The sequence below is a fragment of the Megalops cyprinoides genome, chromosome 17 (genome assembly GCF_013368585.1).
Source record: "Megalops cyprinoides isolate fMegCyp1 chromosome 17, fMegCyp1.pri, whole genome shotgun sequence".
NCBI lineage: Eukaryota > Metazoa > Chordata > Actinopteri > Elopiformes > Megalopidae > Megalops > Megalops cyprinoides.
In genome coordinates this window covers 13,846,552-13,870,394 of record NC_050599.1, presented here as the reverse complement: position 1 = coordinate 13,870,394, position 23,843 = coordinate 13,846,552, and the positions used below count along the sequence as shown (strand labels likewise).

The window sequence follows — 23,843 nt, the reverse complement described above, 5'->3', positions numbered from 1 at the left end:
TGAAAGTAACATCAAATGACATTAAAAAGATATTAAGTGATTAAGTGTTAAGCAGATTTATCTGAACTTGCACAGATGCCTCCAGTTTTGAAACAGTCCAAGTTGCTTGAAACATATTCTGTACCAGGTGCTGTGTTAACTGGCCCTCAAAAAAAGTTGCTATCATAACTTAAAGGTCTTTCTGGATGAGGGTGACCTCAGTTGGCACAATGTAGGATTTTGCTGCCTGTTATATGTGTTGTGAATTAAGCAATTTTCAGTTAGGCCTTTCACTGTGTAACCCTTGCCTTAGTAGCAGTGCTCTCTCAGGCCCATTTTAGTCATTAAAATGAGAGAAAAGGGGGGTTATCAGGCAGCCAGACAGATTTATAGAGTTAGCCTTGAACGCTGCACTGTGCCCCATGGACTGAAGCCTGTGTTGCTCAAGCTGCAGCCGTCAGGTCCCGTGGTTTAACCCAGTACAGCTACAGAGGCTGTCTTTCTCACTGCCTGTCCACAAGTGCATTTCTAGTGACTTTTTCAGGGCTAGTCTGTCAAACCGAATGTTATTTTACATACCTCTATATCTTGAATTATGACTGACCTTTGACCATTACATCAAATATTCAAACATAAATATTGTATATAGTCTTGCTATCTTTGAGTTAACCAACGCTAGTATAGTCTTAGTCTGTCAAGTATTACTTAATGGACATCAGTCAATGTCTGACGGTTGTCTAGACTTTCAGTTCTTTCCATTTCAAGCAGTTCAGAGACAGACAGAACAGTTGGAGAATGATGAAATTTAAAAGAAAGGGTTGATGTCATCATCAATTTGAGCACGTCTTTTCATACTTTGCACAAGCCCGTGTAATTTTTTTTTTACATTCCAAGGATGTTGTTTATAGTGACATTTATTTCTCAATCAGCTGTGTATTTCTGTGTCATAAGTTCAACATCAAAACTCGCCATCCAGAGGTTTTATAAAAGACCTTATTTGGAGCGCCAAGATGTAAATGTTAAAACAAAGTATTCAAATGACTGGACAAATTCAATTTGATACAGAATATCAGAGTCCTAAATGGTCCTGTTTAAGTGTTTTAGAATCACAACTTAGATACGATTAGCACCGCATGCCAATGTTGCAAGATGTATGTTTACCCAAAAGCGTCCGTTATTTAAGAGATATGAGGCAGCAATCTGCAGCTGCATTTAGGATTGCCAAAATATCTCACCACTACCTCTCCCCGGCTGGTTTATCTACGCGCTGGCTTATCCCCCAACCACCCCCGGCTGTACAATTGCAACATAAAACCATTTCAGCACAATGGAAACAAAATGGGACAAAATCAATAACCTTTCATGCTGTTCTACTTGAATTCTTTTACTTAATGTACAAAAATAAACATGGTTATACCAACTGGATCACAGAATTAAGAGGTTAAAAAACTTATTCATGTGAAACCTAAATACAAATACCAAATAGACAGATCTGTGATTATACTATTGTGTCTGATGAGCAGTCAAGTGTTTTTAACTATCAGTGTAGGGATCAACAAGAAGCAGAACTGTTTATATACTATTTACTGTTAGAGTTGGGTATTTTAAAAACCAACACCGTTTATTCAAATGTGTTGTGACTCAGTTCTCATCACGCTTTCTCATTTCTGACTTGTCCAGTCTGTGTGGCCTTCAGGGTCAGGAGTCAGTGGGTGGGAATCTTCCTCTCCCGTGAGCGCGTGCTTGGCGGGTACCCCTGACAGCAGCTCTCCCACGCTTCCACAGTACAGCAGGGAGCGCATGGGCCACTTCTGCACGAGAAGGCAGGACTTCGTCACCTCCACTTTCCTCACACAATGTCTGCACACGTATTCAATGAGTAAAACTGAAGATGAAATGCTGACATTCTGCCCTTGGGCTCTTTAAAAGTAAATGTCTTCATAATTAATAAACCCCACGACTGACCTTAACTGGGTGGAGGTACCCCTCTCCCCTGTGGGGCGGGGCTCTGTCTGCAGGGGCGTCGCCCTGGTCCAGGGTCTGGGTGAGGTGGGCAATGTAGTTGGTGGCCAGGACCAGCACGTCCAGTTTGGAGAGCTTGGTGTCCGGGGGCACTGATGGCAGGGCAGCCTGCAGGCTGTGGAAGGCCTGCCGCAGGTTTCGTACCCGGCTCCTCTCCCGCGCCGCGTTCTCGGGGGAGTGCTGTGACCTCATCAGCCTCACCTGTCCCCCCAAACCAGACCTCACCTGTGAGAGATGGTTAGGAGATGAGGGCTATTATACTCCGCTCCTCTCAGCTGAGGTAATATATTACCCATAAATTACTGCAAGAAATGAACAGAATATTGGGTACAGATGTGTTAAAATTGCGCTGGACTACTGTGCTTTGTAAACAAAGATCATGCCTTTTTTAATTGTTGAATTCAAAGGCTGATTTATGATGGTAAATCTAGGAGAACATTTAAATTCCTATCCCATGCAGCTAAGAACAAACTATACAGCTGAATTACAGCTGTTGATAAAAAGAGGCAAAAAACAGGTAGACAAGTGATCCCTTCCCAAGAAAAACTGCATTACAGTACAATGTTACAGTGATGTTTTTCATCATTAAACAACTACAGTAAATATTAAATTAGAAAGTGATCATGTAAAATGGAGAAACACAATGCTGGAAGGAAGGGCAACACCTCAGCTGAAACAACGTAACACAAGTAGGGTAATATTCATATACTAGATGATCTCGCAGTGCCACAGGTGTAAAATTCTGGTTCTCCATTTTGGCCCCTCACACCTCTCAGCCCAACTGATGCTCGAGTCCATGGCCGGGAGAGAAGCTCTAACTCACCCACTTCTTGGGATCCCTGCATGCGGGCTGCTTGCTGGTGAGCTGCAACCCTGTTGCGCTGGGCCGACTCTCCCTCTCCATCGCGCTCTCGTCCATCGAGGTGGCGCCGAGCCGCAGACTCTCAGCCATGGGGACCGTGGGGCCGGAGGAACAGAACCAGCCCAGAGGGAGGTAGTGCGAAGGCGGCGTCAGCCCCGAGCGGCCGGCACCCCTGCGGAGCAGTCAGATCTGAGCCTGCTTGCCTGCGCTTGCGACGCCGGCTCTCTTCCAGCCATGCCTCTCCCTCCCTTGCCTTATCTGGTGAGGTAATGAGGGGATCTTCAAGCGGCCCTTATCTCCCGCGCCACCGCCTCTCTCTCCCTCCCCCGGGCGTGCGCTGCCAAGGGAGCAGCCTCAGGGGAGTAGCGGGGCGTCCTGGGGCAGGACGTGGAGCTTGGGAAAAAGTCCGGGCCCGCTGCAGCTGGAACTAGCGCCTTTCTCAACCTCAACGTCCACGTGTGGATGTGTGGGGGGGAAACATTGCGCATGACATCCGCTCCACAGGTCCCTCTACAGCAGAGTAAGGTCACGTTGCTCTTGGGGTATCAGAGCATCAGGTCTATTTCTATCCAGCAAGGTGAGACTACCATGCTCCTTGGGTGCCACAGATTTTTTTTGTTCTGCACCAGCTCTTCATCACATTATTGGATCAATTATTATGTTTATTATGTTTATGATTAATGCAGGTGATTCAGTCTGAATGGCGAAATCCCACGAGCACATGGCCACCTGCACTAATTAATGCAGTAGCAGTGTAATTAATCCCATTGTGTGGTAAAGATCTTTGTTGTAACAAAAGCATCTCATACCCCCTGTGCTAGATCTTCTCTGAGGGAAAGTGGTATATATCATTAAATGGCAACAAAGACTTCCTCCCATCCCTTCTTGGAACAGTCGGCTTAATGAGGGTAAGGACTGTTAACAGGTCCCTGTTTAGTGTGTCTGACGAGCTACATTCTGATATTAATTCAGAATAGGTCATAATTACCGTCATGAACAATGTTAAGAAACTGTATTAAACTGCATACATTAAATATATACATAGGACATGACATATGGAAAGCAGCAACGAAACTTTTCAATCCCAAGGCTGCAGGCTGGAATACTGGGCAAGACACTGGCCACATATCCAAAAGCAAAGCACAAATTACTACAGTGTACTTTGAAAAAAATCAGCCTCACCAAAAACATACTAAAATGTGGTATGTTGTTCCTTTAAAAAACACTTGGTCTATATTCTTTCAAATCTAAAATCGACAGTTATATCCTGACACAGTATCACTCACAGCAGGTGAGGAACAGAGGGAGGTATGTTTAATTAATTTGGCCATGGCATTGGGGAACCCTCTGTTCTGTTCCCACAAGTGCCATAGAATCATTAAAGTCCACACATAGTCGGGACCTTGGTGTAAGGTCTCATTTGAACCACATTGTCTCCTACAGCACAGTGTCCCCTGGGACATTGTTTGTAAAAAATATGTCCAGATGGAGAACTGCCCCCTACTGGCCCACCAACATCACTTCCAACTGCAACCTGTATTTTTCCCATCCGTGTAAGAACCAGATCCAGACCCACTTAGCTGAGGCCACATGGCAGAAGGCTATAGAATGATACACCAATACTGTAACTTAATATTATTTTCCTTGGTTGGCCAGACACATCATCTAATCTGAGGCTATAGTTAATATAATGAAAAGCAATTCAAGAAAAAAATAAGAAAAAAGGACAAGTGCTTCAAGAGGGTAGTTAAAGTTAAAATATTTATTGATCTTTTATTTTCCTGAACACTTCTGTCATAATCTAGATTTCAGATATAAACTGAAATAAGGAATACAAATATATGTTAAATATTAATAACCACTGCAATGCAGATTTGAAAGGATGATGACTGGAAGGGATTATCAGATAACCCAAAAACTACATAAAAATGAATTTTCACTCTCCAATCCAGAGTAACTACTTCTCAAAAAATGAAAATGTTATCTGGCATCACTCATCATGTGATGCAGCTTTTTTCTACAAATTCCTACGCATTTAAAATCTGAGGGTGATTAAAAACCCACAGCTATGACTCTACTACCCTAGTATTTCAATTGGTCCATTCTTCATTCGGTCAATACACAGCATAAGAAAAACAAGGATAATGTATGAGAATGTCCTCACTTGCAGAAACTGCCAACTGATCTACCTCACGCTCCTCCTCCAGCTAGGCATTAGGAGGCCTTAAGAGGGAAACAACAGCTTCTACAAAGGGCCTTTGCTCTGGACTCATGTGTGCAGCGATTTGGGTGTGTGCATAGCTGGGTTTATGTGTACAATGGATCTGTGTTTGTGTGTATAGCTAGGTTTATGTGTACAGTGATCTGAGTGTATGTATATAGATGGGTTTGTGTGTGCTGTGATCTCGGTGCATATACATAGCTAGGTTTGCGTGTGCAGTAATCCAGATATGCTCATATAGGTGGTTAGGTGTGTCTACGTGAGTGGGTGTGTATTGCTGGGTGGGTGTACGTAATTGAGTGGGTGTGTATAGCTAAGTGAGTGTGCGTAGCTGAGCGTGTGTGTGAGTGAGTGTGTATTGCTGGTTGGGTGTGCATAGCTGAGTGGGTGTGTGTAGCCAAGTGGGTGAGTATGTGTGTTGGATGTGTGTACAGTGAACTGACAGACAGTGTACAGCTGGATGTGTATAAACTGGAGAATGTGTTGGACATGAGTATTCAGTGTAAATTGCATGCAAGGGCTGAGCTCTAATACTGTATGTACAGCCACAGATTATCTGGTCACAGTAGAATATCTGTGGAACAGCTTCATTTGAGAGCAGGAAGGGATCACTTCTTCTTCCTCTTCTCCAGCATTTTGATGAAGCTCTGGATGTCCGTGGCCATCAGCTGGGGCTCCTCCATGGCGGCGAAGTGCCCCCCTCGGGCCATGGGGCTGTGAGACTTCAGCCGGCGGTACTTCTGCTTCACCCACAGCTTGGGCGAGTGCATCAGCTCATTGGGGAACGAGGCGAATCCCGTAGGCACATACACTGGAATCCTGGGGGGAAGGGGACTTGACGTTACCTGGTGTGCCCAAGAAAGGCAGTCTCCTAATAGTTTTTTAATTCATTTCACTGTCCTAACAGCTGCCAGTCACAGCCCAAAATGCGTCTATCTACTGCACTACTGAAGTATAAATAACGACATTAATTACTGCAATAAACTTGACTTTTTAATCATCATCACACACTAATGTATAATTAGCATGTGTGGTCTATTTGTTTATTGTTGAATTCATGCATCATTGTGGTCATCGTGGACTGTTGTGTATCAGTTACTGCTGTATTTTTATACTCACTGCGCATGTTTCTGATTCAAGCCTTTGCCAAAGTTCTCCTTGTAGAAGCGCATTGATGAGATGATAGATCCTGTGGTCCAGTAAATCATCACGTTGGTCAGAAGATCATCAAGGGAAAAATTCCTGTGAATACAATTGATAATTGAAAAACTGACTGAAACTGACAGGCAAGCAATATAAGTACCTAACACAATCTGCAAGAGTAAAGGAACAAATTAAGCTGACTAGAGCAGCATAAACTAAATACCATCCATCAAGAAGCCTCGGCCTGTGAATGGCTTATAGTTTGGCTTAAAGCTGAGTGCAACATTTTTGTGTTGTTTCATATTTAAATTTGTGTTTGTTCTGTAATGCAGTTGTTCTGGACTTCAGTCAGATCCAAGCTCTCGCTGTGCTTTCTGTCACTTATCTTGATTGTGTCCTTGTGTTCTGTCAAAAAAGATGGTGGTACCTAACAATTATAATTGTCTCTAATTTACTGAATTCACATGTTGTTATTTGCAAGCGCTCTTTAATGATTACTGCTATGGAAGCCGCTGCACAATAATTTACTTGATTAAGTGATCAACTTATTTCACAGAAAAAGAAAGTCACTCACTATGCGTACAATTCACTTGCGTATACACCACCTAGTCAGGGTATAAACACTTCTAGAGACAGACCTTTGCATATCACATGGTTATAATTATCTTAAAGCACTTCAGCTACAAGAACATATGTAAATCAGGTACTCAATCAATGGCATACACAATTGTTGAGATCAAATCAGTACTTGTAAACACCAAGGTTTTATTACACAAATTTTGTCAGACCTATCCACTAAACCAAAAGGCAGTTAACATTAAATAGCCTTAAAACTTAGACATAATTCATGAGTTAATTTCTAAACATTCTTAAACATATTTTAAACAGTTTACATCTGCACCACAGTCCAAATATAATTCAGAATTAAATTGGAATTAACATATAAAATACATTCTAAGCAGAGGGCCAAAACACAGAATTTATATGGTTCCAGATGAGCTACCTCTCCAGGCCTCCATCTTCCAGGTTCCTGAACTCAGGGTCGGTCCAGGTAGAGAACTTCTCCAGGATATAAGCAGCCAGGCCAACAGGAGAGTCATTCAACCCGCGGCCTATAGGGGGCGCACACAAACCCACACACGCAGCCTTAGGGTATTGTGCCCCATGTACCTCCTTCCTTGTTCTTGGCAGTAACTCCATCTCTTTCGATGGGATTGGCTGGTTTTCTCACCTGCGGTGTCAGGCTTTGTTGCCTGGATGTGCATGTATCCTGTCTCCAGCAGTGACTCCACCACCACCTTCTCCATGTAGGGGAACAGGCGCTTCAGGTCGTGGTCCGTGAAGCCGAACAGCTTGGGGAAACGCCGGCCCAAAAGTATCGACAGCATCATGGGTAAGCCGGGCTTGGAGGGGGGAGCAAAGTTGACATGGAGCCCTTTGACTGTTCTGGGGTTAACAGACAGAGGTCAGATTCATCTTTCTTTACACAAAAGCAAAACTTGTGTTTGTGCCATCCATTTGGTCTTGGAGCTCCTTCATTTAAAAAAAAGTATTGAGAAACTGAATGAAAATACAACTGTAAAGTACCAAATATCTTCATACTCTATTTATATATTAGGTAAACAACACATAAAATGTGAATAAGTAAAAAAGATGATTTTAATTTATCTCCTTCAGCCCAACAGTCACTACTTTTGTCTTCAGCATATAAAAATGTAATATTTAAATATTTAAAAAAATAAAGTAAACTTAACGTTGCTAATAAAGTAAAACTTTGCTGTTATTTGAATTACACTACTGTGGCGATAATGGATATGCTCAACACTTCTGTTTTGATTCACTGCAATTTTGATTTATTTTCGATACCACAGCCTTAAAATTAGTCATTGAATCATACTGAGGCAAGCTGCTTTGGCTGTGTACTGAATTGCCCGCTATAATGACTCAGGTCTGACACAGGGTTCTGGTTCTGATAGGTTCCTTACTTGGGTTCCAGCTGGGCCATATTGGTGGTGATGAGCCAGCCCCAGTCCCCGCCATGGGCATAGAACTGCGTGAAACCCAGCCTCCTCATCAGTTTATGGAACACTCGGGCGGCACACACAGAGTCGAAACCTGACCAATCAGAGCACAGGCTTGTTATAATGGATGTTAAATATAAAAACAACTCTCTTATGCACTCACTGTGACAATGACCCCTGGTAAATATGATCCCACTTAAATAAGAGAGACTGGTCAAGGGTTCCCACTAAAATTGGATTTATATTTTCAAAATACATTTCAATAACATTTTAAGGATAAATGTAGGGGTTACAGTCATTTATGCAATGGATAAATTGCCATGAAGATGGAATTGTGGAGAGAAATACATTGAGACACATTGTTTTAAAAATATACTGTGTTTGTGTAGACACATGTAGTGGATTGGTACAGGAATCCTGAGTGGAAGGAAGATTAGTGGAACACTCTGACACAGATTCAGATTCTTTCATTCATCAGTTTGTACCAGAAATAACAGAAGTCCAGAGACCCAGCTTGATCGGGTCAGAAGTCTGACTGGTGGTGTGTCGGTCAACTTCTTATGTAGTATATATGGAGAATCAATCAATGGTCTGTGTATCAGCATACTGATTTTCATTAGATAGTAAATTACATCAGTGTAGTGAGTTAGCAAGAATTATGGATGTATCCCACTATTAAAAACATAATAATATATGTATTTATTTATACTGCGTATTTTGCTAGGACTTTTACAAGGGGATGCCAGGGGGTAACTGACCACTTGAAAGAATTTTCAAGGACTGTGGGAACCCTGCTGATAATCACACCATTATGTGACTGCCTCATTGCTGTGTGATACTACATCCACTGACACCATAGCGCTCAACAATTATCTTAAATGGGTCAGCCCTTATAAAAAAACAAATTAACATATAGTACAACAATGATTGAAAAGTAAAAGAAATACATTTATAATAAATGAAATTACACAATACCCTAGTAGCTGTATTGTAAAACACACAGAAATTTGCTAGTATCACATGTAGTTTCATACACGCATCATGTATATTGCAAAAATGCAACTTTACAACATATTGAACTAAGTATAAATAAAGTTACATGCATGAAAGTGGCGATCACTGATGCTTGGGTTTAAGGGAGTGCAAAAGGAGGAATGCAAAAACACTCTGCAGACAAAGCTACACCCTGAGTGTGGCATGAGAACCCCAGAGACACAGTCTTCCCCTCCCCTCCCCTCCCCTCCCCTCACCTCTCTTGTGTGGGGCTTCTGAGAAGCCGTAGCCTGGGATTGAGGGGCAGATGACCTCAAATGCGATGTCATCCGGGTCAGTGGGCTCAGTTAGCAGGGGCAGCATCCCATAGAACTCGTAGAAGGAGCCCGGCCAGCCGTGCACCATCAGCAGAGGGACGGCGCTGGTCCCTTCTGGAAGGTTCCGAGGACGCACATGGATGAAGTGCACATCGATTCCTGATGGAAACAAGAGGGAATGTGAACCAGGATGCCCTGCCAGGCAGGAAATATTGACTATGAGGCAGTCCTTGGTGGGTGGGCGGATAGCCACCTGTATGAAAAATTGAAAAATACAGAGCAGGACTGAGACTTATAGAAAAAAATTGCACAAATATCAAATTAGTGTTATGGGTACTGCAAGTGATAAGTTGAGGTTAAGGTAGTGAGCAACTTATTTGGTTATCCATTGTGTAGAGAAAATGCAAGAATGCATAAAAGACAGGCATGGATATAAGCTGAAAGAGAACTGTAAAAGCACAAATAATAGGGAACGTGTCCTTAAAAAATTATCAGGAGCCTCTATGATGTCCTTGGCTTTTAACTTGAAGATATTGTTCTGTGGGAAGGGAGGAGAATAATTGTGTAAAAGCTCCATGTGAAAATGCTGGCTAGGCCACAAATCTGGAAAAAGTGCTAGCCTAGGAGCATCTGAAACCCTGTCCTTTAGGCCTTTTTTTGGGAACCGCTGAAAACAGAATGTGGTTGTCAAAATTCATGCAACTGTTCATGGGAGAGATTAGACTTCTGAGATGAAATCATGCAACCATGGACTTCAAAAACATAAAGCACTTGGGCAGGAAATTCAAACACATCAAGTGTTTCCCCACAAACAGTTTGGTTGTATTACTCTAATTCTCTTCTGTAATTGGTTGGTTGAACTGGTAGAACTTTCTAATGTATTGCTATCTACAGTGAATTACCATGAAATCTATTACCTTCGATTTTAGTTTTAAAATGTGGGTATTTGTTCAGTTTGTCCACCTGTTTCTTCCAGTCAAACTCATTCCTCCAATATGACACCACTCTTTGCAGATAGTTGGAGTTGAAACCGTAGTTAAACTGGCTGTCTTCCAGGGAGGGGAAGGACCGTGTCTGGTCTATTCTTCTGTACAGATCCTGACATCAAAAATCAAGGTAAAATCACCAGAAATCACTGTCACAATACAATCTATAAGGCCATTGCTTCACTTCATATTTCATCCGTTAATGTGTTTTTTGTAAATAACTGATGATGTAAATGATTCTATACTGTGTTTTGAGTTAATTTCCACTGCAAGAAAAACGTCTCTTTAAAAAAAGCCACAACCCTGCAAATGGATTTACAGCTAATCTTACCCATGAGGCAGAAACACAGGATTGCCTGTGTGGGAGCTCTTGCAAAGCCTGAAGCTTCATTAACCCAAAATCTCACACCGCAGGGCCCCCAGCCCAACCCTCACCTCAATCTCCTCTTTCGACATCTCCACTTTGAAGGGGCGAATGCTGTCGTCCTCCTCGGTCTCTGGGGGCAGCCCCACACCCCACCAGCCATCCTCTGTCTTCAGGACCTCCTGCCTGCGCTTCAGCAGGAGGAAATAGATCACAGCCCCCAGGACCGCAGCCACAAGCACCTCCACAATCATGGTACCCAACCCTGTGGAGGACCAGAAAAAAGATGTTCGTACAGATGCAAGTTCTTGTGGTGCTGGACTTGCATAATGATACTGAAATCAAACCTTTGTGACATGTAATTGACTGATTATTCCTCAAATGCCAGTTAGCTAGTGAGGAAGAGACCATGCATGGTAAAAATCATATTAAAAACATGTTTACATTTTCAATGCAATATAAATATGCATAAAGTTCAAATATTTATCCAAATATATCCACAAATACAAATAAAAATGCATCCTTTAGTAACGCACAATGCACAGTCAAAGCATAATTCATGACAGTGAAAACTACATATTTTTTCATGTGTCATGTTTCATTCCTGCAATGTTAAAATGTAGAGAAAGTAATGATAAACCATACAGGATATCCCCACAATAATCGAAAGATATTGGCCAAAGCAGAGAGAAATTCGATGCTAACAGGACACTTTGCATGAAGTTTTGGTCATCAAATAGCACAAGTTTCTCAGAACAGATGGAGGAATTGAGCCTTAATTGGCTGGAGTTTTGTAGGAAATGTGAAAACAGAACATAGTACTATCATTGTTGCTCAACATTCCAGAACTGGAAAAGGATTAGTTAAAGAATGAGTGGACAAGGCCCTACAGTCACAGCTTGTTTAGGCCAAGATGCATGACAAAGCTTTATTCCATCTGGCCTCAAATACCATTGCAAGAACCACTCCAAATGAAGAATATTTAAGCAAATACACTCAGCCTGATTGTAATTCACTAAACTGTAGCTCTTATTTGTTTGAATCAAAAATTAACTTTCCATTATTATAACTGTAAATGCTACACATTGATATTTCAAAGTCACTTTGTAAAGTTTATGCCCTTGACTATTGTGGCTATGTCTGTTTTCAGTTTTTTTCTTATTTAAAATTAACTGACAATTTTGTTTTTTATTAGTGTGCATATACTACAAAATTCTAAATATACATAATTGGAGAGACTTGCATATTTACATTAGAAATGTAACCACATGGACCAAATCAAAAATAAAGAATTAAAATGTTAATAAATCATTCATAAATTCAAGTCTGAACTGTCCAACAATATTGAACTTTAATATTCCCATACTGTTCAAAGGTCTGTCAATCAAACCTAAACTGAAACCAATAGATCCTATTTTGGGGGCTTACTACAGTGGCAAACTGCAGAAGGCAATTGCAGCCTTGCTGCTTTTGTGTATAAATAAAGCATTATTTTAAAAAAGCACTGTTGTTCACGCTTTGTTGAATGCAAAGAAGGGTGACAACCAAAACAAGCCTGCAATATATTCTGCTGAAACGGTACTTGCACTAGATAATGCTGAGCGAATGGCAAACTAAAACCAAGCTTTATTCACTTGGTTAGAAAAAGTTAAACACCTGTTCAAAACCGAAGAAAGCAATATACAAACAAAAGCAGATACATTACCATATTTAAATACCAGGATAAGCAAATTCAACGAGAGGTACGATGCTCAGGACCCATGACACTCGTCAAAGTACAAAACCAGTACTACTTGCAGCAATGATAGTGTCAGCTAACTTGCGTTACATGAATGTTGAAGTTTGCTTCAACCAAAATAATACCCACAAATAGTGGCTTACAACCAGTGGGTTTATGTTGCAATGTGAAGCACATAACCAAAAATAGCGTTTTCCATTTAAACGCTGGGAGACACGCTAAACATTTCATTACAAGAATCACTGATAAACCATTACGACGGTGTGATCGTAGTACAATACGTGCATGCTGTATTAGTCTATCGAATTCGTTTAATGTGGCATTAACTGTGGCATGTGTCGGAATGTCAGTTATTTGAATCGATAGGAAGCAAACTTTAACTTCGCTGCATTTACGGAGTAGACAGTCATGCAAGTAGGCAAGCGAACATAGGTGAATCAAAACTGTATATCAACACTATAATCTGCCCTAAAATGTTTCACTTCAATGATCACACTGTATTTGCCATTTTAATTGTTCCAGAGTGTCATTTCATCAGAAACTTGCAAGGTGTTTCCGCAATGTTTTCAACTGTAACGTTACACTTTGTGTGTAAACTAGGTGCAGGGTTTTTGCATAGCATAAAAAGGTTATTTGCTGTAACTTGCTAGATGTCGGACGCTTTGATTATCTGGTATAGGTAATGATGTTGACACAGCCTATAGAAATACTAGGAAATGTAGCTAATATTCAAAAAACATTACAGAGGAATAATAAACAATTGTGTGTAATCATCAATCTCGAAGTTTCGACCGTTTTGTGACAATGCATGAGTAGTGAAAAGCCGCCTGGCCCTACCTGTTGTGTTGCAGCTGTAAACTGTACAGTGGCGACGGCGCTCTCTGGGAGTTTCTAATGTAATGAAATGGACGTCATTGCTTTATGGGAAGTGTAGTTTTCGTGTTTGTCGGGAGGAGGGAAACGTGCAGATTCCAGGAGGAAAAAAATTAAGTTAGATGTACTGTATGTCAGAAAACTAGGATCAGCAAGTGAAAAAAAAAAACTTGCATTTCGAGGGCAGTGATGATATTTGACACTGAATTCATGTGTGAAAACAGCTGGGTTCGCAAACGTAATCTATATACTGGTTATATATCAATGTTTATTTAGGCTATATTACAAATTACATATTAATATGTATAGATAATATATGTATTTAATTAAATATATGGATCATAAAGTTAAGTCATTGCCCCTCTTGCAAATAGCCTGTATCTTATTTATATAGGGTGGCAACACATCAGTTTTTCTCAAAGCCACCAGTCCAGTCTCCTGGCACCAGGGGCTCTGAGAGCTGAGATTGCCTTGTTTTTAGCTCTGTGGCTTTCAGAATCTGTAGCACAGACCTTTCAGAGCGAGCACTTTCAACAAGCTGCACTCCTATAGATGACAAATATCCCAGTCATGGTTCTGGGTCAGACAGAAGTATCATTGCCCTGTGCTGCCTCAGTGGACCTTATGTTCATATAGGAGAACTGTCAGACACGGCAAAGTCATTAACAGCTCTTAACTGGTGAATTGTAAAGGCTCTAAATTGATGAGGACTGTTGCAGACTGTGGCACAAACATAAGACATGGCCAATGCCTCTTTCCCTAAGATCACCAGTTCATATTAGTCAGTCTGTCAACCTGTGTCCCTTCTGCTTTTCACCATGAGTGGTGGTGGAGGACAAGGTCTTGTTTACCTTGTGCCCCGCTGGGGCTTTGAGAGTCTACATGGAGAGAGCAGTGCATCACAGGACAGACACAGCAGCTGTTTGTCTGCTGTAAGCAGCCTGCGGAGAGCATGGAGATGCATTTGACAATGTGGAATGCACATGCACATGTGCTAGCAAAACTGATATCTCTTACAGAGTATCCACATCGTAAGCTACATGTAGTTGCAAACATAAAAAAAATACTTTATACTATACTTATACCACACTTTATTTTTAGTTGCAACTGTAATTTCTATCGTTTCACTATATTCTATTATTTCACTTTCTTCTGTGAAGAAGAATCAATGAAGTAATTCTATAGAGCTGCCTCGGCAAAGAGCCCACAATTGGAATCTATCATTTCCTGTCAAAAAGCATACATTAAAATGTCATGGAACCTGTCACGTGTCACATTTGTGAGCCTTCAGGCTCTCCTTTGTACCAGAATCTGATGAATTTTTACCATGCTTTTTTAGAGGACTATTGCACTCTTCTCAGAGATCAGTTATCATATTTAATTCTGAATGGCTGCAGTGACAGTCACATTAACTGCTTTGGCCAGACAGTTACATGCGTTTTATCTCATTAAATCTAATATCTACAACAATTTATGTTTGCACTACAGCTGAAAAAAAGTCAGTCTCCCCAGTGTCCCTCTTATGAATTAACCACAATATCTTTTAATTTTTCTGAATAATTATTTGATATGTTTGACTACCAATAGAACATACTTTGAATGGTGAACTCTTGTAGCCTAATAGTGCCTTGATACAGATGGCTTAACAGCCCTGGAACAGTGAGGTTTAATTACCAATGTAATAAAAGATACAAATTGAAGATCAAAATGTAAAAGCAAATAAGCTTTTTTCTTTGATTAGTAGAGATCTTTATTCAGTGCCACTCACCTATCCTGAGTTTTTTAACACCATTAATCATGCAGCTAGATAGCTACTTCAGCAATTTAGGGTACATACCTTGCTCAAGGGTACAGTAGCAGTAGCACCCCACTCAGAATCCAAAACTGCAATCTTGAGTCACAGAATCAGCTTCTCAACCACTACAACAGACTGCCACAAATGATATTACATGTAGAAATACTGAAAGGTGACTGACTAAAATTTGTTTAAAATATAGCATTAGCCTACTGAAATAGTGTTGAAAGAGTGTTGAAATGACCAGTCCACTTGTCAAGTGGCCACTCATGCACATGAAGCTGCTCCATAGCAACGTACCTACACAATCAAAAGGGTGACACTGTTTTTACACTATTACTACAAAATAAGTTTTTTTCATATTAGGACACTGATGGGTAACTTATAATAGCATTTGCAGCCCTCATATAGGTTAGGGCGTGCAACCCGAGTGTACTAATGAACACCTACACACAGCAAGACTCTTACCATTCAACCGGTACATGAAAAAGCTTAATTACAATACCAAAACACAAACAATTGCTCAATAGCTCAATGCTGTGAGGGTTTCTCTATTAAATTACACTGAAGGCCATTTCTGGACCAAGAAATGCATTCAATCCTGTGGCAAAAAATTGCATAACTCTGGACACTATTAAGTGATTCTAAAATGCAAGAAGTGGCACTGATCTGGGATACTAACAGCTTCTCTTGGTTCTGTAACAGCATTCCCATGATGAATGGCTCTGTAGGTTCAACCATCCACTGACTGATCACCAATCTTGTGAGTGCTCTTATACAGAATGAAATGCTGTTTTTGATTAGATCAAATGTTATTAAATATACATAATTTGCAAAGGCCATGTTTGCTCTCATGTTTTTGAGTGGTAAGCCAAAAAAAAAAAGCCTTTGTGAAATTTTTTGCACCATGTTCCTTGTTTCTCAAATGATGTGCCAAAGTTGCCAAAGCACCTATGCAGTAATCATTTTAAACCAATTTCAGCATTCAGAAGAAACCAAACAGCCCACAATTATGGTCATGTGATAACTGGTTGTTAGCACAGATTGAATTCAGAGTTTGTGTGAAGACCATGCATCTGTATTAATTATTTATGTATGCTATATAACATATAGAAAGCAGTAAAATCCTGAGAAAAATGATCTCACATACCCATAATGTGAAATAATGAACATACACTGGTGTAAATAAACATTTATTGAACACATTATGTCCATCTGGATAATTGGTTTAAACAGAATTAAGGCTCAACTGGGAAAATGTTTTGGAGAGAAATTCAGAAGATCCTGCTTCATTTGTGTTCTTAGGAAATGACCATGATGAATATTTCTCCTTGACAAATAATAAAAAAAGACCAAAACAGCAAAAGAAAACCCTGCATCATCAATAAACAAACTGTCATCCCATTCAGTTTTAGTCTGTCTTTAAAATAAATAACTAGCCTTCTACAGGAAGCACAAGCAGATCATTTCAATCTTGCTTTCCATTCACTTTTTCATATAATTTGCTCCCCCTCCCTTCCACCCCTCCCCAACCTTCACACACCATCTTCATCATTGTCATGATCTTCCAGAGGTTTTCCTATGCTCCTTCCTCATCCTCACTTGTGTGCGAAGGGCACACCACTGTCCAGGTTCAGAGTTCATCAACACGACAGAGGTGTCAGTCTGTCTCCATGGCAACGCTACGAGATTCCTTAGACACCATGAATCTCATTAACTTGCCATGTAATTTCTCTATCTTCTTCACGTCTTGAGCCTGGTCCGTCTTATACTGCAAACACTGAGAAACATGGTTCATAATAATCAATGAATAAGGCATGACACCTATATAGGACAAAACAATTTGTACTTGAAAGACCTATTGCATTTTGTTTGTTGTCAGTGGCTAGCTCAGTGTGGTATGATTGAGCATTTTGCACATATCTGGACACTTCATACAGATTTGGATAGTATACTTTTAGTTTTTCAAAATTAAAGGCAAACACCACTGTGGTTTATGTAAATTGGTCAAAACCTTGATGTTGCATTGCATGCAGTACCAGATAAGTCCTCATTCGTATGAAATCTCGACAGACTTAAACTGACACGCCGACATGATCACATGATCGCCTATAATACATAACACAAATCACATACTCACCACTGCATCATCGGTAACTTTCATGCAAAGGTTGCCATCACAATGTCGATACTTGAGAACAACTCTGACCTACGAGAAACATTTATAAAGAAGCAAACATTCAGATACTGCTCTCAGTTTGCATCGTCATCGATGTCAAATTACATAAAAGGTCTTGTCCTTTCGTGAAATAATACGTTTAAGGGCATTTATCCCCAAACAAGACAAGGGCTGCAATGGATCATTCACAGACGACAGCAAGCCGAAATTCAAGCAAAGTCTGATTTTTAATCATAAGACAATTGTAGTATACATTCAATCTGAAAAAAAAAACAACGTGCTGCAAGTGGTTCATTATACCACCAAAAACCATTTAGTTCACCGGTTACAACACAAATGTGTGAACTGTTGAGTACCTCGGTGCTAGCTAACAAGCTAAACACCGAGGAGCAAGCTACATAGGCCATTACGGGGTTTGGTAAGTTCTATTAACTAAAAATATAGTAACTGTTACTCATTAGAAACTAGAAAATACTAAAACAGTCGCTTCAAGACTGGACAAGAACAGCAAACACGCATTAGCCAGCTACTACCAGAATTTCACATCGATTACGTTTTATCCAGAAAGCAAGCTCACTAGCAAACTCTTAGCCAACAACTAGCCACCTTTGTGAATATAACTAGGACACGCCAGCAGGCGTGGTCGTCAAGGAACGTTAGCTGACTTTCTGTGCTGGCGTTACAATTTTGCAAATAAGGTGAATAGATAAGATACCTAGCTTTCCAGCATGCTGTGTTAGCTTGGTAGCTATTAGCCTAACACATTCAAGTCTAGCACATAGATAGCTAACAAGCTAGTTTTCTTCTTAAGATATTCGTACCTTCATTGGATCTGTTAAATACAACTTTTCCGCCGCTCTAGAGAACTCTTCCCATGCTTGATAATAAGGCATGGCTAACTATTTAAATAGTAAAAGTCACAAAATGAGAAAATCGGATCGAAGCAGCCTTTCGGTCCGTTTTGCAAAACCACATCAGCACTATCAGTGGAGAAAAGATGGATGGGAGTTCTTCTAAAATCTCTTTGGCGATTGGACAAATCCGAATGCACCAATCAGAGTGCTCGATATTGCTCGATGCACTGGGATTATGCAATGCCTCCAGACCGACGCCAACACTGCAGGTCCTCTCTGCCCTTAGCCGCAGATCTAAGATCAGTTTCCAACGCCTATCCTGGCCGCTACCACCACCTGTTGTACAATTTTATGCTCTGATCTAGGATCAGAGACTACGACCAGAACGCGCAAATGATGCGGTCGCGTTTTACAGAGTCGACCGTAACAACACAGATGAAAGTTGGTCTGGTCACATCTTCCGAATTCTGATTGGGCGTCCTCAGCGTGGTCTCACTGAGGTACTGCAATTACTAGCGACATTAACACACTTTAATAAAATACACTTTGTCGTTGTACACCCATGGAGGTGCTGCAATTTCAAATGACATAAATACAAATAAATAAAATACATTTTCGCCGCCTAGAGGCAACAAAGAGACATTAATCTACTCGGTTTACAATGTCACGGTCTACTTGGGTTACAATGTCACGGGTATCCATTCCAAGGCTGCACTAAGTGTGATGCAAAATGAAGAGACTTTTTATTTTAGGCAAACTATCGCCCTGAAAAAGTTAGTGCGTTGCAAAATAGAATTTAAGAAATGTTATTGAAAATTATTCATCTAAATATTGATTTGTAATTTGTAATGCAAATATTGAGTTACATTAATATATCTATTAGTGTTTCAATTCATGTCATAATTGAATGCGTTTTTTAGGATATTATTTTACACAGTATAGGCAAATAGCATAATTGTATTAACAAAGCAAGTATGTGATATACCCTGGAAAACAAACTAATCAATGTCAAGAACTACCTGATTTGTTGTGTTACCATGTATGGCTGTCCCTGCATTTTTAATGAAAAAACTGACATGTCCTCATTTTGCATTTTGGCTTTTGATGCAATGCAACCAATGTTTACCCAATGGACCTTGAAGGCTTTAAACAGAATAATTGCTCTAGTGGACATAGAACTGCAATTTGAACACTTTCATGAGTTCTTGGGAGAGACAGAAATATAGGGCTTAATTGTTTTCTGCTGATTGAGATTTGATAAATAAATGTTTTATTGTTGACCGTGCTCACTTCTAGATGTGAAAAATTATCACTCAGTAAGTTTTTACATTTCTCTGTGAAATGGTTAAGTGGAGTGATTTCATTGGTTCCACAGGAAAAGCAGTCAATAATCACATACTGCAGTGCACAAGTGACAAGACGTGGATAGTGGACTGTGTCTGTCCACAAACAGCTCAACATGGTCCTTCTCAACACTTAAATGACTTTTAATGGGCCAAATACAGCTTTTTAACTTACATATTAACAATGAAGCCAAATTCTAAATATTAAACCATATATGCCCCAGCGTGGAACAAAAATACTGGACCACCTCCTAAGTACTCAACACAAGTAATCTGCCATGTTTCAGGAAGTCATTTAAAGTCAGTTACAACATTTTTACAAATTCTGCCATTTCCAGATTTGGTCTTTTTGTATATTCATATTTTCTCCACGAATGTATCCATGGTAAATGTTAACTGAGCCTACAATCTGTTCCACGCTTTTAAGGTCACAGTTGTTAGCCCTAATATTAAATATACTTAAAGGGTCCCCTTTCAAAGAGCTTGACAGATTGTATTCATCCTGACAAGGTATACAGTTTTACATTCCACTGACAAAAATATTCTGTGTCAGTGAGACTGGCAGTTGATGGGTTATATTGAGAATGCCATTTTAAACAACTTTAAAGCTATTTTGAAGAGAGTCCAGCAGGTGGCACCAAGGGAATTGAAACTGATTTGACAATTCTGTTAAAGTCGAAATGTCAATTTCACTGCAATACGTTCAAGGTTTTTATTATTATAATTTTTATTTCTTGGTGACAGTCCACCTCTGTTTTCACACTTCATGATCTCTCATGAGGAGGAGCTGAATTTCAACTCAATTGAGAAGCAACATGTAACAGTGTATGTGTATGGGCTTCAACAACCCTTGACATTTTGGATGGTACTAACACAGGAAATACTAGCTTGTTATCTTTTTTGTAACGATCCAAGCCATTGCATTCCAAATATGTCGCCGAGTGGTCCATAGAAACCATGATGTCACTGTGGCATTTTTGGACTGTGACCTATATGGATCAAATCAAATGGGTGACAGTTACAGGGACGTCTCCTCCCACTTAACCAGCCCAGGAAGCTGTAGAGTCTGGCCACCTGTGCTAGGGCATCAAAGACCCGATACTGACCTCTGTCAGCGCAAATTGCACCCCTCTGGGGACACTGGGTCTAGGAATTTCAGTTTCATGCATTTAAGTAAGTTGATATTTGAAATAAAATTTAGAATATTTTTTGTCTAACTGAGCAATTCAAATAGGATGTGGCGACTGAACTTCCCTTTAACTAATTGATGTTAAAATGAAATTGGGTTTCTCCAAATTCCTATTTGTCTATTTAAATATTTCAGTTTTATTTTATTTTATTTCTTAAGATGTGATTCTGTTTTGCCTTTTTAAAGAGCCTAATTCATCTACAATAACACAGGTCATTAAAAACATATCACATTGATATGAGGTTTTTATGGTATACAACACAACACAACTACTTCTGTCACTGCTGGTGACAGAATATTTGCATGGGGCTGACAGTGTTGGACAGAAAGAAACGTTCGTTTGTTGAGATTGGTAGGCCATACTGCAATAATAATTTGTATAACAACAAGCAAAGGCTGCTTCATATGGATGGGAGTTATTTGGAAAAAAGACTATGAAATACAACGTCAATGAAGTATTGAATTCCCCAAATTTTTATTGACTGGATGACTGCAATGATGGTGTATGGAACAGATATTGTAAAGCAGGCGCATCACAATATGGTGACTTTGAGTGCTCTAGAGAGAAACAAAATGTGAAAAAAGTGACCAAAACTAGTGTGGAATGTGAAATTGCACAGCTAAGCCACTTATAAAGGGTAATAAATGCTATTCTGCCTCACTACAACTAAGGCTGTGTAGTGTTCAAATGCATTTATGTACTTCTTCTTCAGAACAAACAAACAAAAAAGGCAAAAAGTCAATAAGTTATGGTCAAAGCACAAGGAACAATCTGGGTAACTTTTCTCTTTTTAAAATATCTAAAATACATCAGGCATATAAATTTACACACATTTAACACATCTACCAGCTATTATTACCTCTTTACTCCATAAACGTTAAGAACATAACTGATACTGAAAGGTGACCAGAAATCCAAAATGTTATTTTCTAAATTTTCTGTTATGAGCTAAATACATTCCACTGAATGTCAGTGCCTCCATGAACATATGGATATGATTGTGTATATAAGATAGGTACAAATACCTACATGTCTGTACATAGTGACTCAACATAAAAAATATAAATGATAAAATATGTTACCCAATTATTATTATTATTACTATTTTTTAAAAATTAATTTACATGTCCAGATGTGAGCAATATTTGTATTTCAAGTGAGCACTTGAACTGGAAAAACCAACATAGCCTAACTAAATTTCCCTCTCGGAGAGGAAACGAAGGTAGGGAGATTAATTGATATTGGATGCATGGTTTACACTATGCGAGATAAGAAAATGACAATATACATAACGCAGTACATGACGTGGATATTTAATTTTTGTATTATTAGTTTATGTATGTTATTGATAATTATGTCTTAGTTGATGTCTGTTATTAATAATGGTTCTTCACCATTACTCAACAAAATAATGAACATTTATAATGAACAATATTTATGCAACGTTGCAACTCCCCATCAATATTCTTTCACCTTTTGCTTATTCTAAATATGAAGATGATTAACAAGAAACTGGCATTGATTCAAATAGACCAAGTTTTATTTGACACTATACCCAATGTATATAGAAGTCTTCAAAACTCTTACTCGACATAAATTTTTTAAAATCCCAGTTGACCGCATCGTGGCGCATTAAAGCCATTTTCCTCGATTTCTCAAACGTCTCTGATTTATTCCCGGTTAGCGTGGAACACTTTGCACTTCCATCTGCTAGGATGGGGGGTGTGGCTGCAGCAACTCTGTACGTCTCTACGTGCCCCACGTAGCTGTGAAAAGCTTTGCGTCAGTGCTGTGTCTGGAGACGGGGATCCCGGCGGCACGCTGCCGCTACTAGAAGCGACTGGAGTCTCAGCGCGGAGAAAAGCACCGAGTTGCGTTTACTTTCCGTTCTTTAAATTAGCATAAACTGTCGTGGGATGCTGTAGAACATGTAGGAAAAACGCTTCTTTATTTTTTTATTTTATTTTTTTACTTTACTGGAATCAACTTCTCTATTTTTGGTCCTGCAGTTTTCCATTGATATCATTGATATTTTTGTGGTTATTCGGTAGTTAATCAAGTGCGAACTTTCTGAAAACTTAAAAAAAAAAGAACAGAATACTCGTCAAACAAGCTAGCTCCCCTTTCAAACAAAGTGGTCAGCGTTTCCTTTTAATCGTGTGGAAACATCACCATGAGGTAAGGAATAACTAGCCGCCTCTTTGCTGTCCACAGAAAGCGTGCAACGACAAACAAATTTCAGCTTGCAAAATAATTTTAACTTGCATTTAAGTGTGGTGGGTAGCTCTTAGGTGGCCATCTGGCTGGAAATGTATGCATTGCACGGTTGACTTATTATTAACTTTTATTTGATAATATTTATACGATGTTGTATTGTTTTATAAATAATAAAATTATAAATAATAAATAAAGTTAAAATGGTCATATTTTCTATCCCAGTAAATTGAAGAGGGTCTCGACGTCGAACGCTGTGCGAATGTTGCCATCCAGCCAGTTAGCTATTTGCCTTATCTAGCTATCTTGTTAACCTTTAGGTTTGAGCGCTATGGCTAATATTATTTTGTGGTTGTCGTCAACGTTGAAAAAATATCTAGCGAGTTAATCTAAAAACGGACTAATATGAATTCACGTTTCCAGCTCATATGCTGCCTGCAGGAACGTGAAGATGCATTCAGCTGCACTAGCTAGCTGGCTAACATTTTCCATTTGTTGCAATGCAGTGCAAGTCAGTGGAATCAATAAACGCAAATAAAAAGGAAGGCAACCAAACGCCAAAATAACTATTTTATAATTAATCTGTTTTTATAACTATCAAATTGTTATGGGCAATTTTCAGTAACAGGGAAAATTTAAAAAATCGTTTAATTAGGTAGCTGGGATTTTCATTCCCTTTTTTGAATCTTGTTTTGGAAGTGGTTGTATAGCTACGTGCTACGAGTTTTAATTTCACAAGCAATTTTGGG

At 39.6% G+C, this 23,843-nt stretch overlaps 4 protein-coding genes across 4 annotated transcripts in view; 1 reads left to right on the top strand and 3 right to left on the bottom strand.

The window, feature by feature from the left end:
- Positions 1 to 1,640: 1,640 nt before the first annotated feature.
- LOC118792414 (transcription factor 24-like) lies at positions 1,641 to 2,953 on the bottom strand. Its single transcript, XM_036550256.1, has 3 exons — positions 2,825 to 2,953; positions 1,945 to 2,226; positions 1,641 to 1,790 (listed from the first exon to the last, which is right to left on the bottom strand). Exons 1-3 carry the CDS (start codon positions 2,951 to 2,953, stop codon positions 1,641 to 1,643), a joined length of 561 nt encoding a protein of 186 aa, XP_036406149.1.
- Positions 2,954 to 4,768: 1,815 nt separating this feature from the next.
- ephx1 (epoxide hydrolase 1, microsomal (xenobiotic)) lies at positions 4,769 to 13,520 on the bottom strand. The gene is made up of 9 exons (XM_036549920.1): positions 13,484 to 13,520; positions 10,980 to 11,173; positions 10,476 to 10,656; positions 9,499 to 9,717; positions 8,213 to 8,342; positions 7,459 to 7,673; positions 7,231 to 7,339; positions 6,204 to 6,326; positions 4,769 to 5,903 (listed from the first exon to the last, which is right to left on the bottom strand). Exons 2-9 carry the CDS (start codon positions 11,160 to 11,162, stop codon positions 5,693 to 5,695), a joined length of 1,371 nt encoding a protein of 456 aa, XP_036405813.1. The 5' UTR covers positions 11,163 to 11,173; positions 13,484 to 13,520; the 3' UTR covers positions 4,769 to 5,692.
- A 2,979-nt stretch (positions 13,521 to 16,499) lies between these two features.
- Positions 16,500 to 18,500, bottom strand: srp9 (signal recognition particle 9). The gene is made up of 3 exons (XM_036550470.1): positions 18,315 to 18,500; positions 17,455 to 17,523; positions 16,500 to 17,094 (listed from the first exon to the last, which is right to left on the bottom strand). Exons 1-3 carry the CDS (start codon positions 18,384 to 18,386, stop codon positions 16,975 to 16,977), a joined length of 261 nt encoding a protein of 86 aa, XP_036406363.1. The 5' UTR covers positions 18,387 to 18,500; the 3' UTR covers positions 16,500 to 16,974.
- A 4,197-nt stretch (positions 18,501 to 22,697) lies between these two features.
- enah (ENAH actin regulator) overlaps positions 22,698 to 23,843 on the top strand; it is a 100,711-nt gene continuing 99,565 nt past the window's right edge. Inside the window, exon 1 of the mRNA XM_036549437.1 lies at positions 22,698 to 23,058. Coding sequence (XP_036405330.1) covers positions 23,054 to 23,058 — 5 coding nt within the window. The 5' untranslated portion in view covers positions 22,698 to 23,053. The remainder of the gene's footprint in view (positions 23,059 to 23,843) is intronic.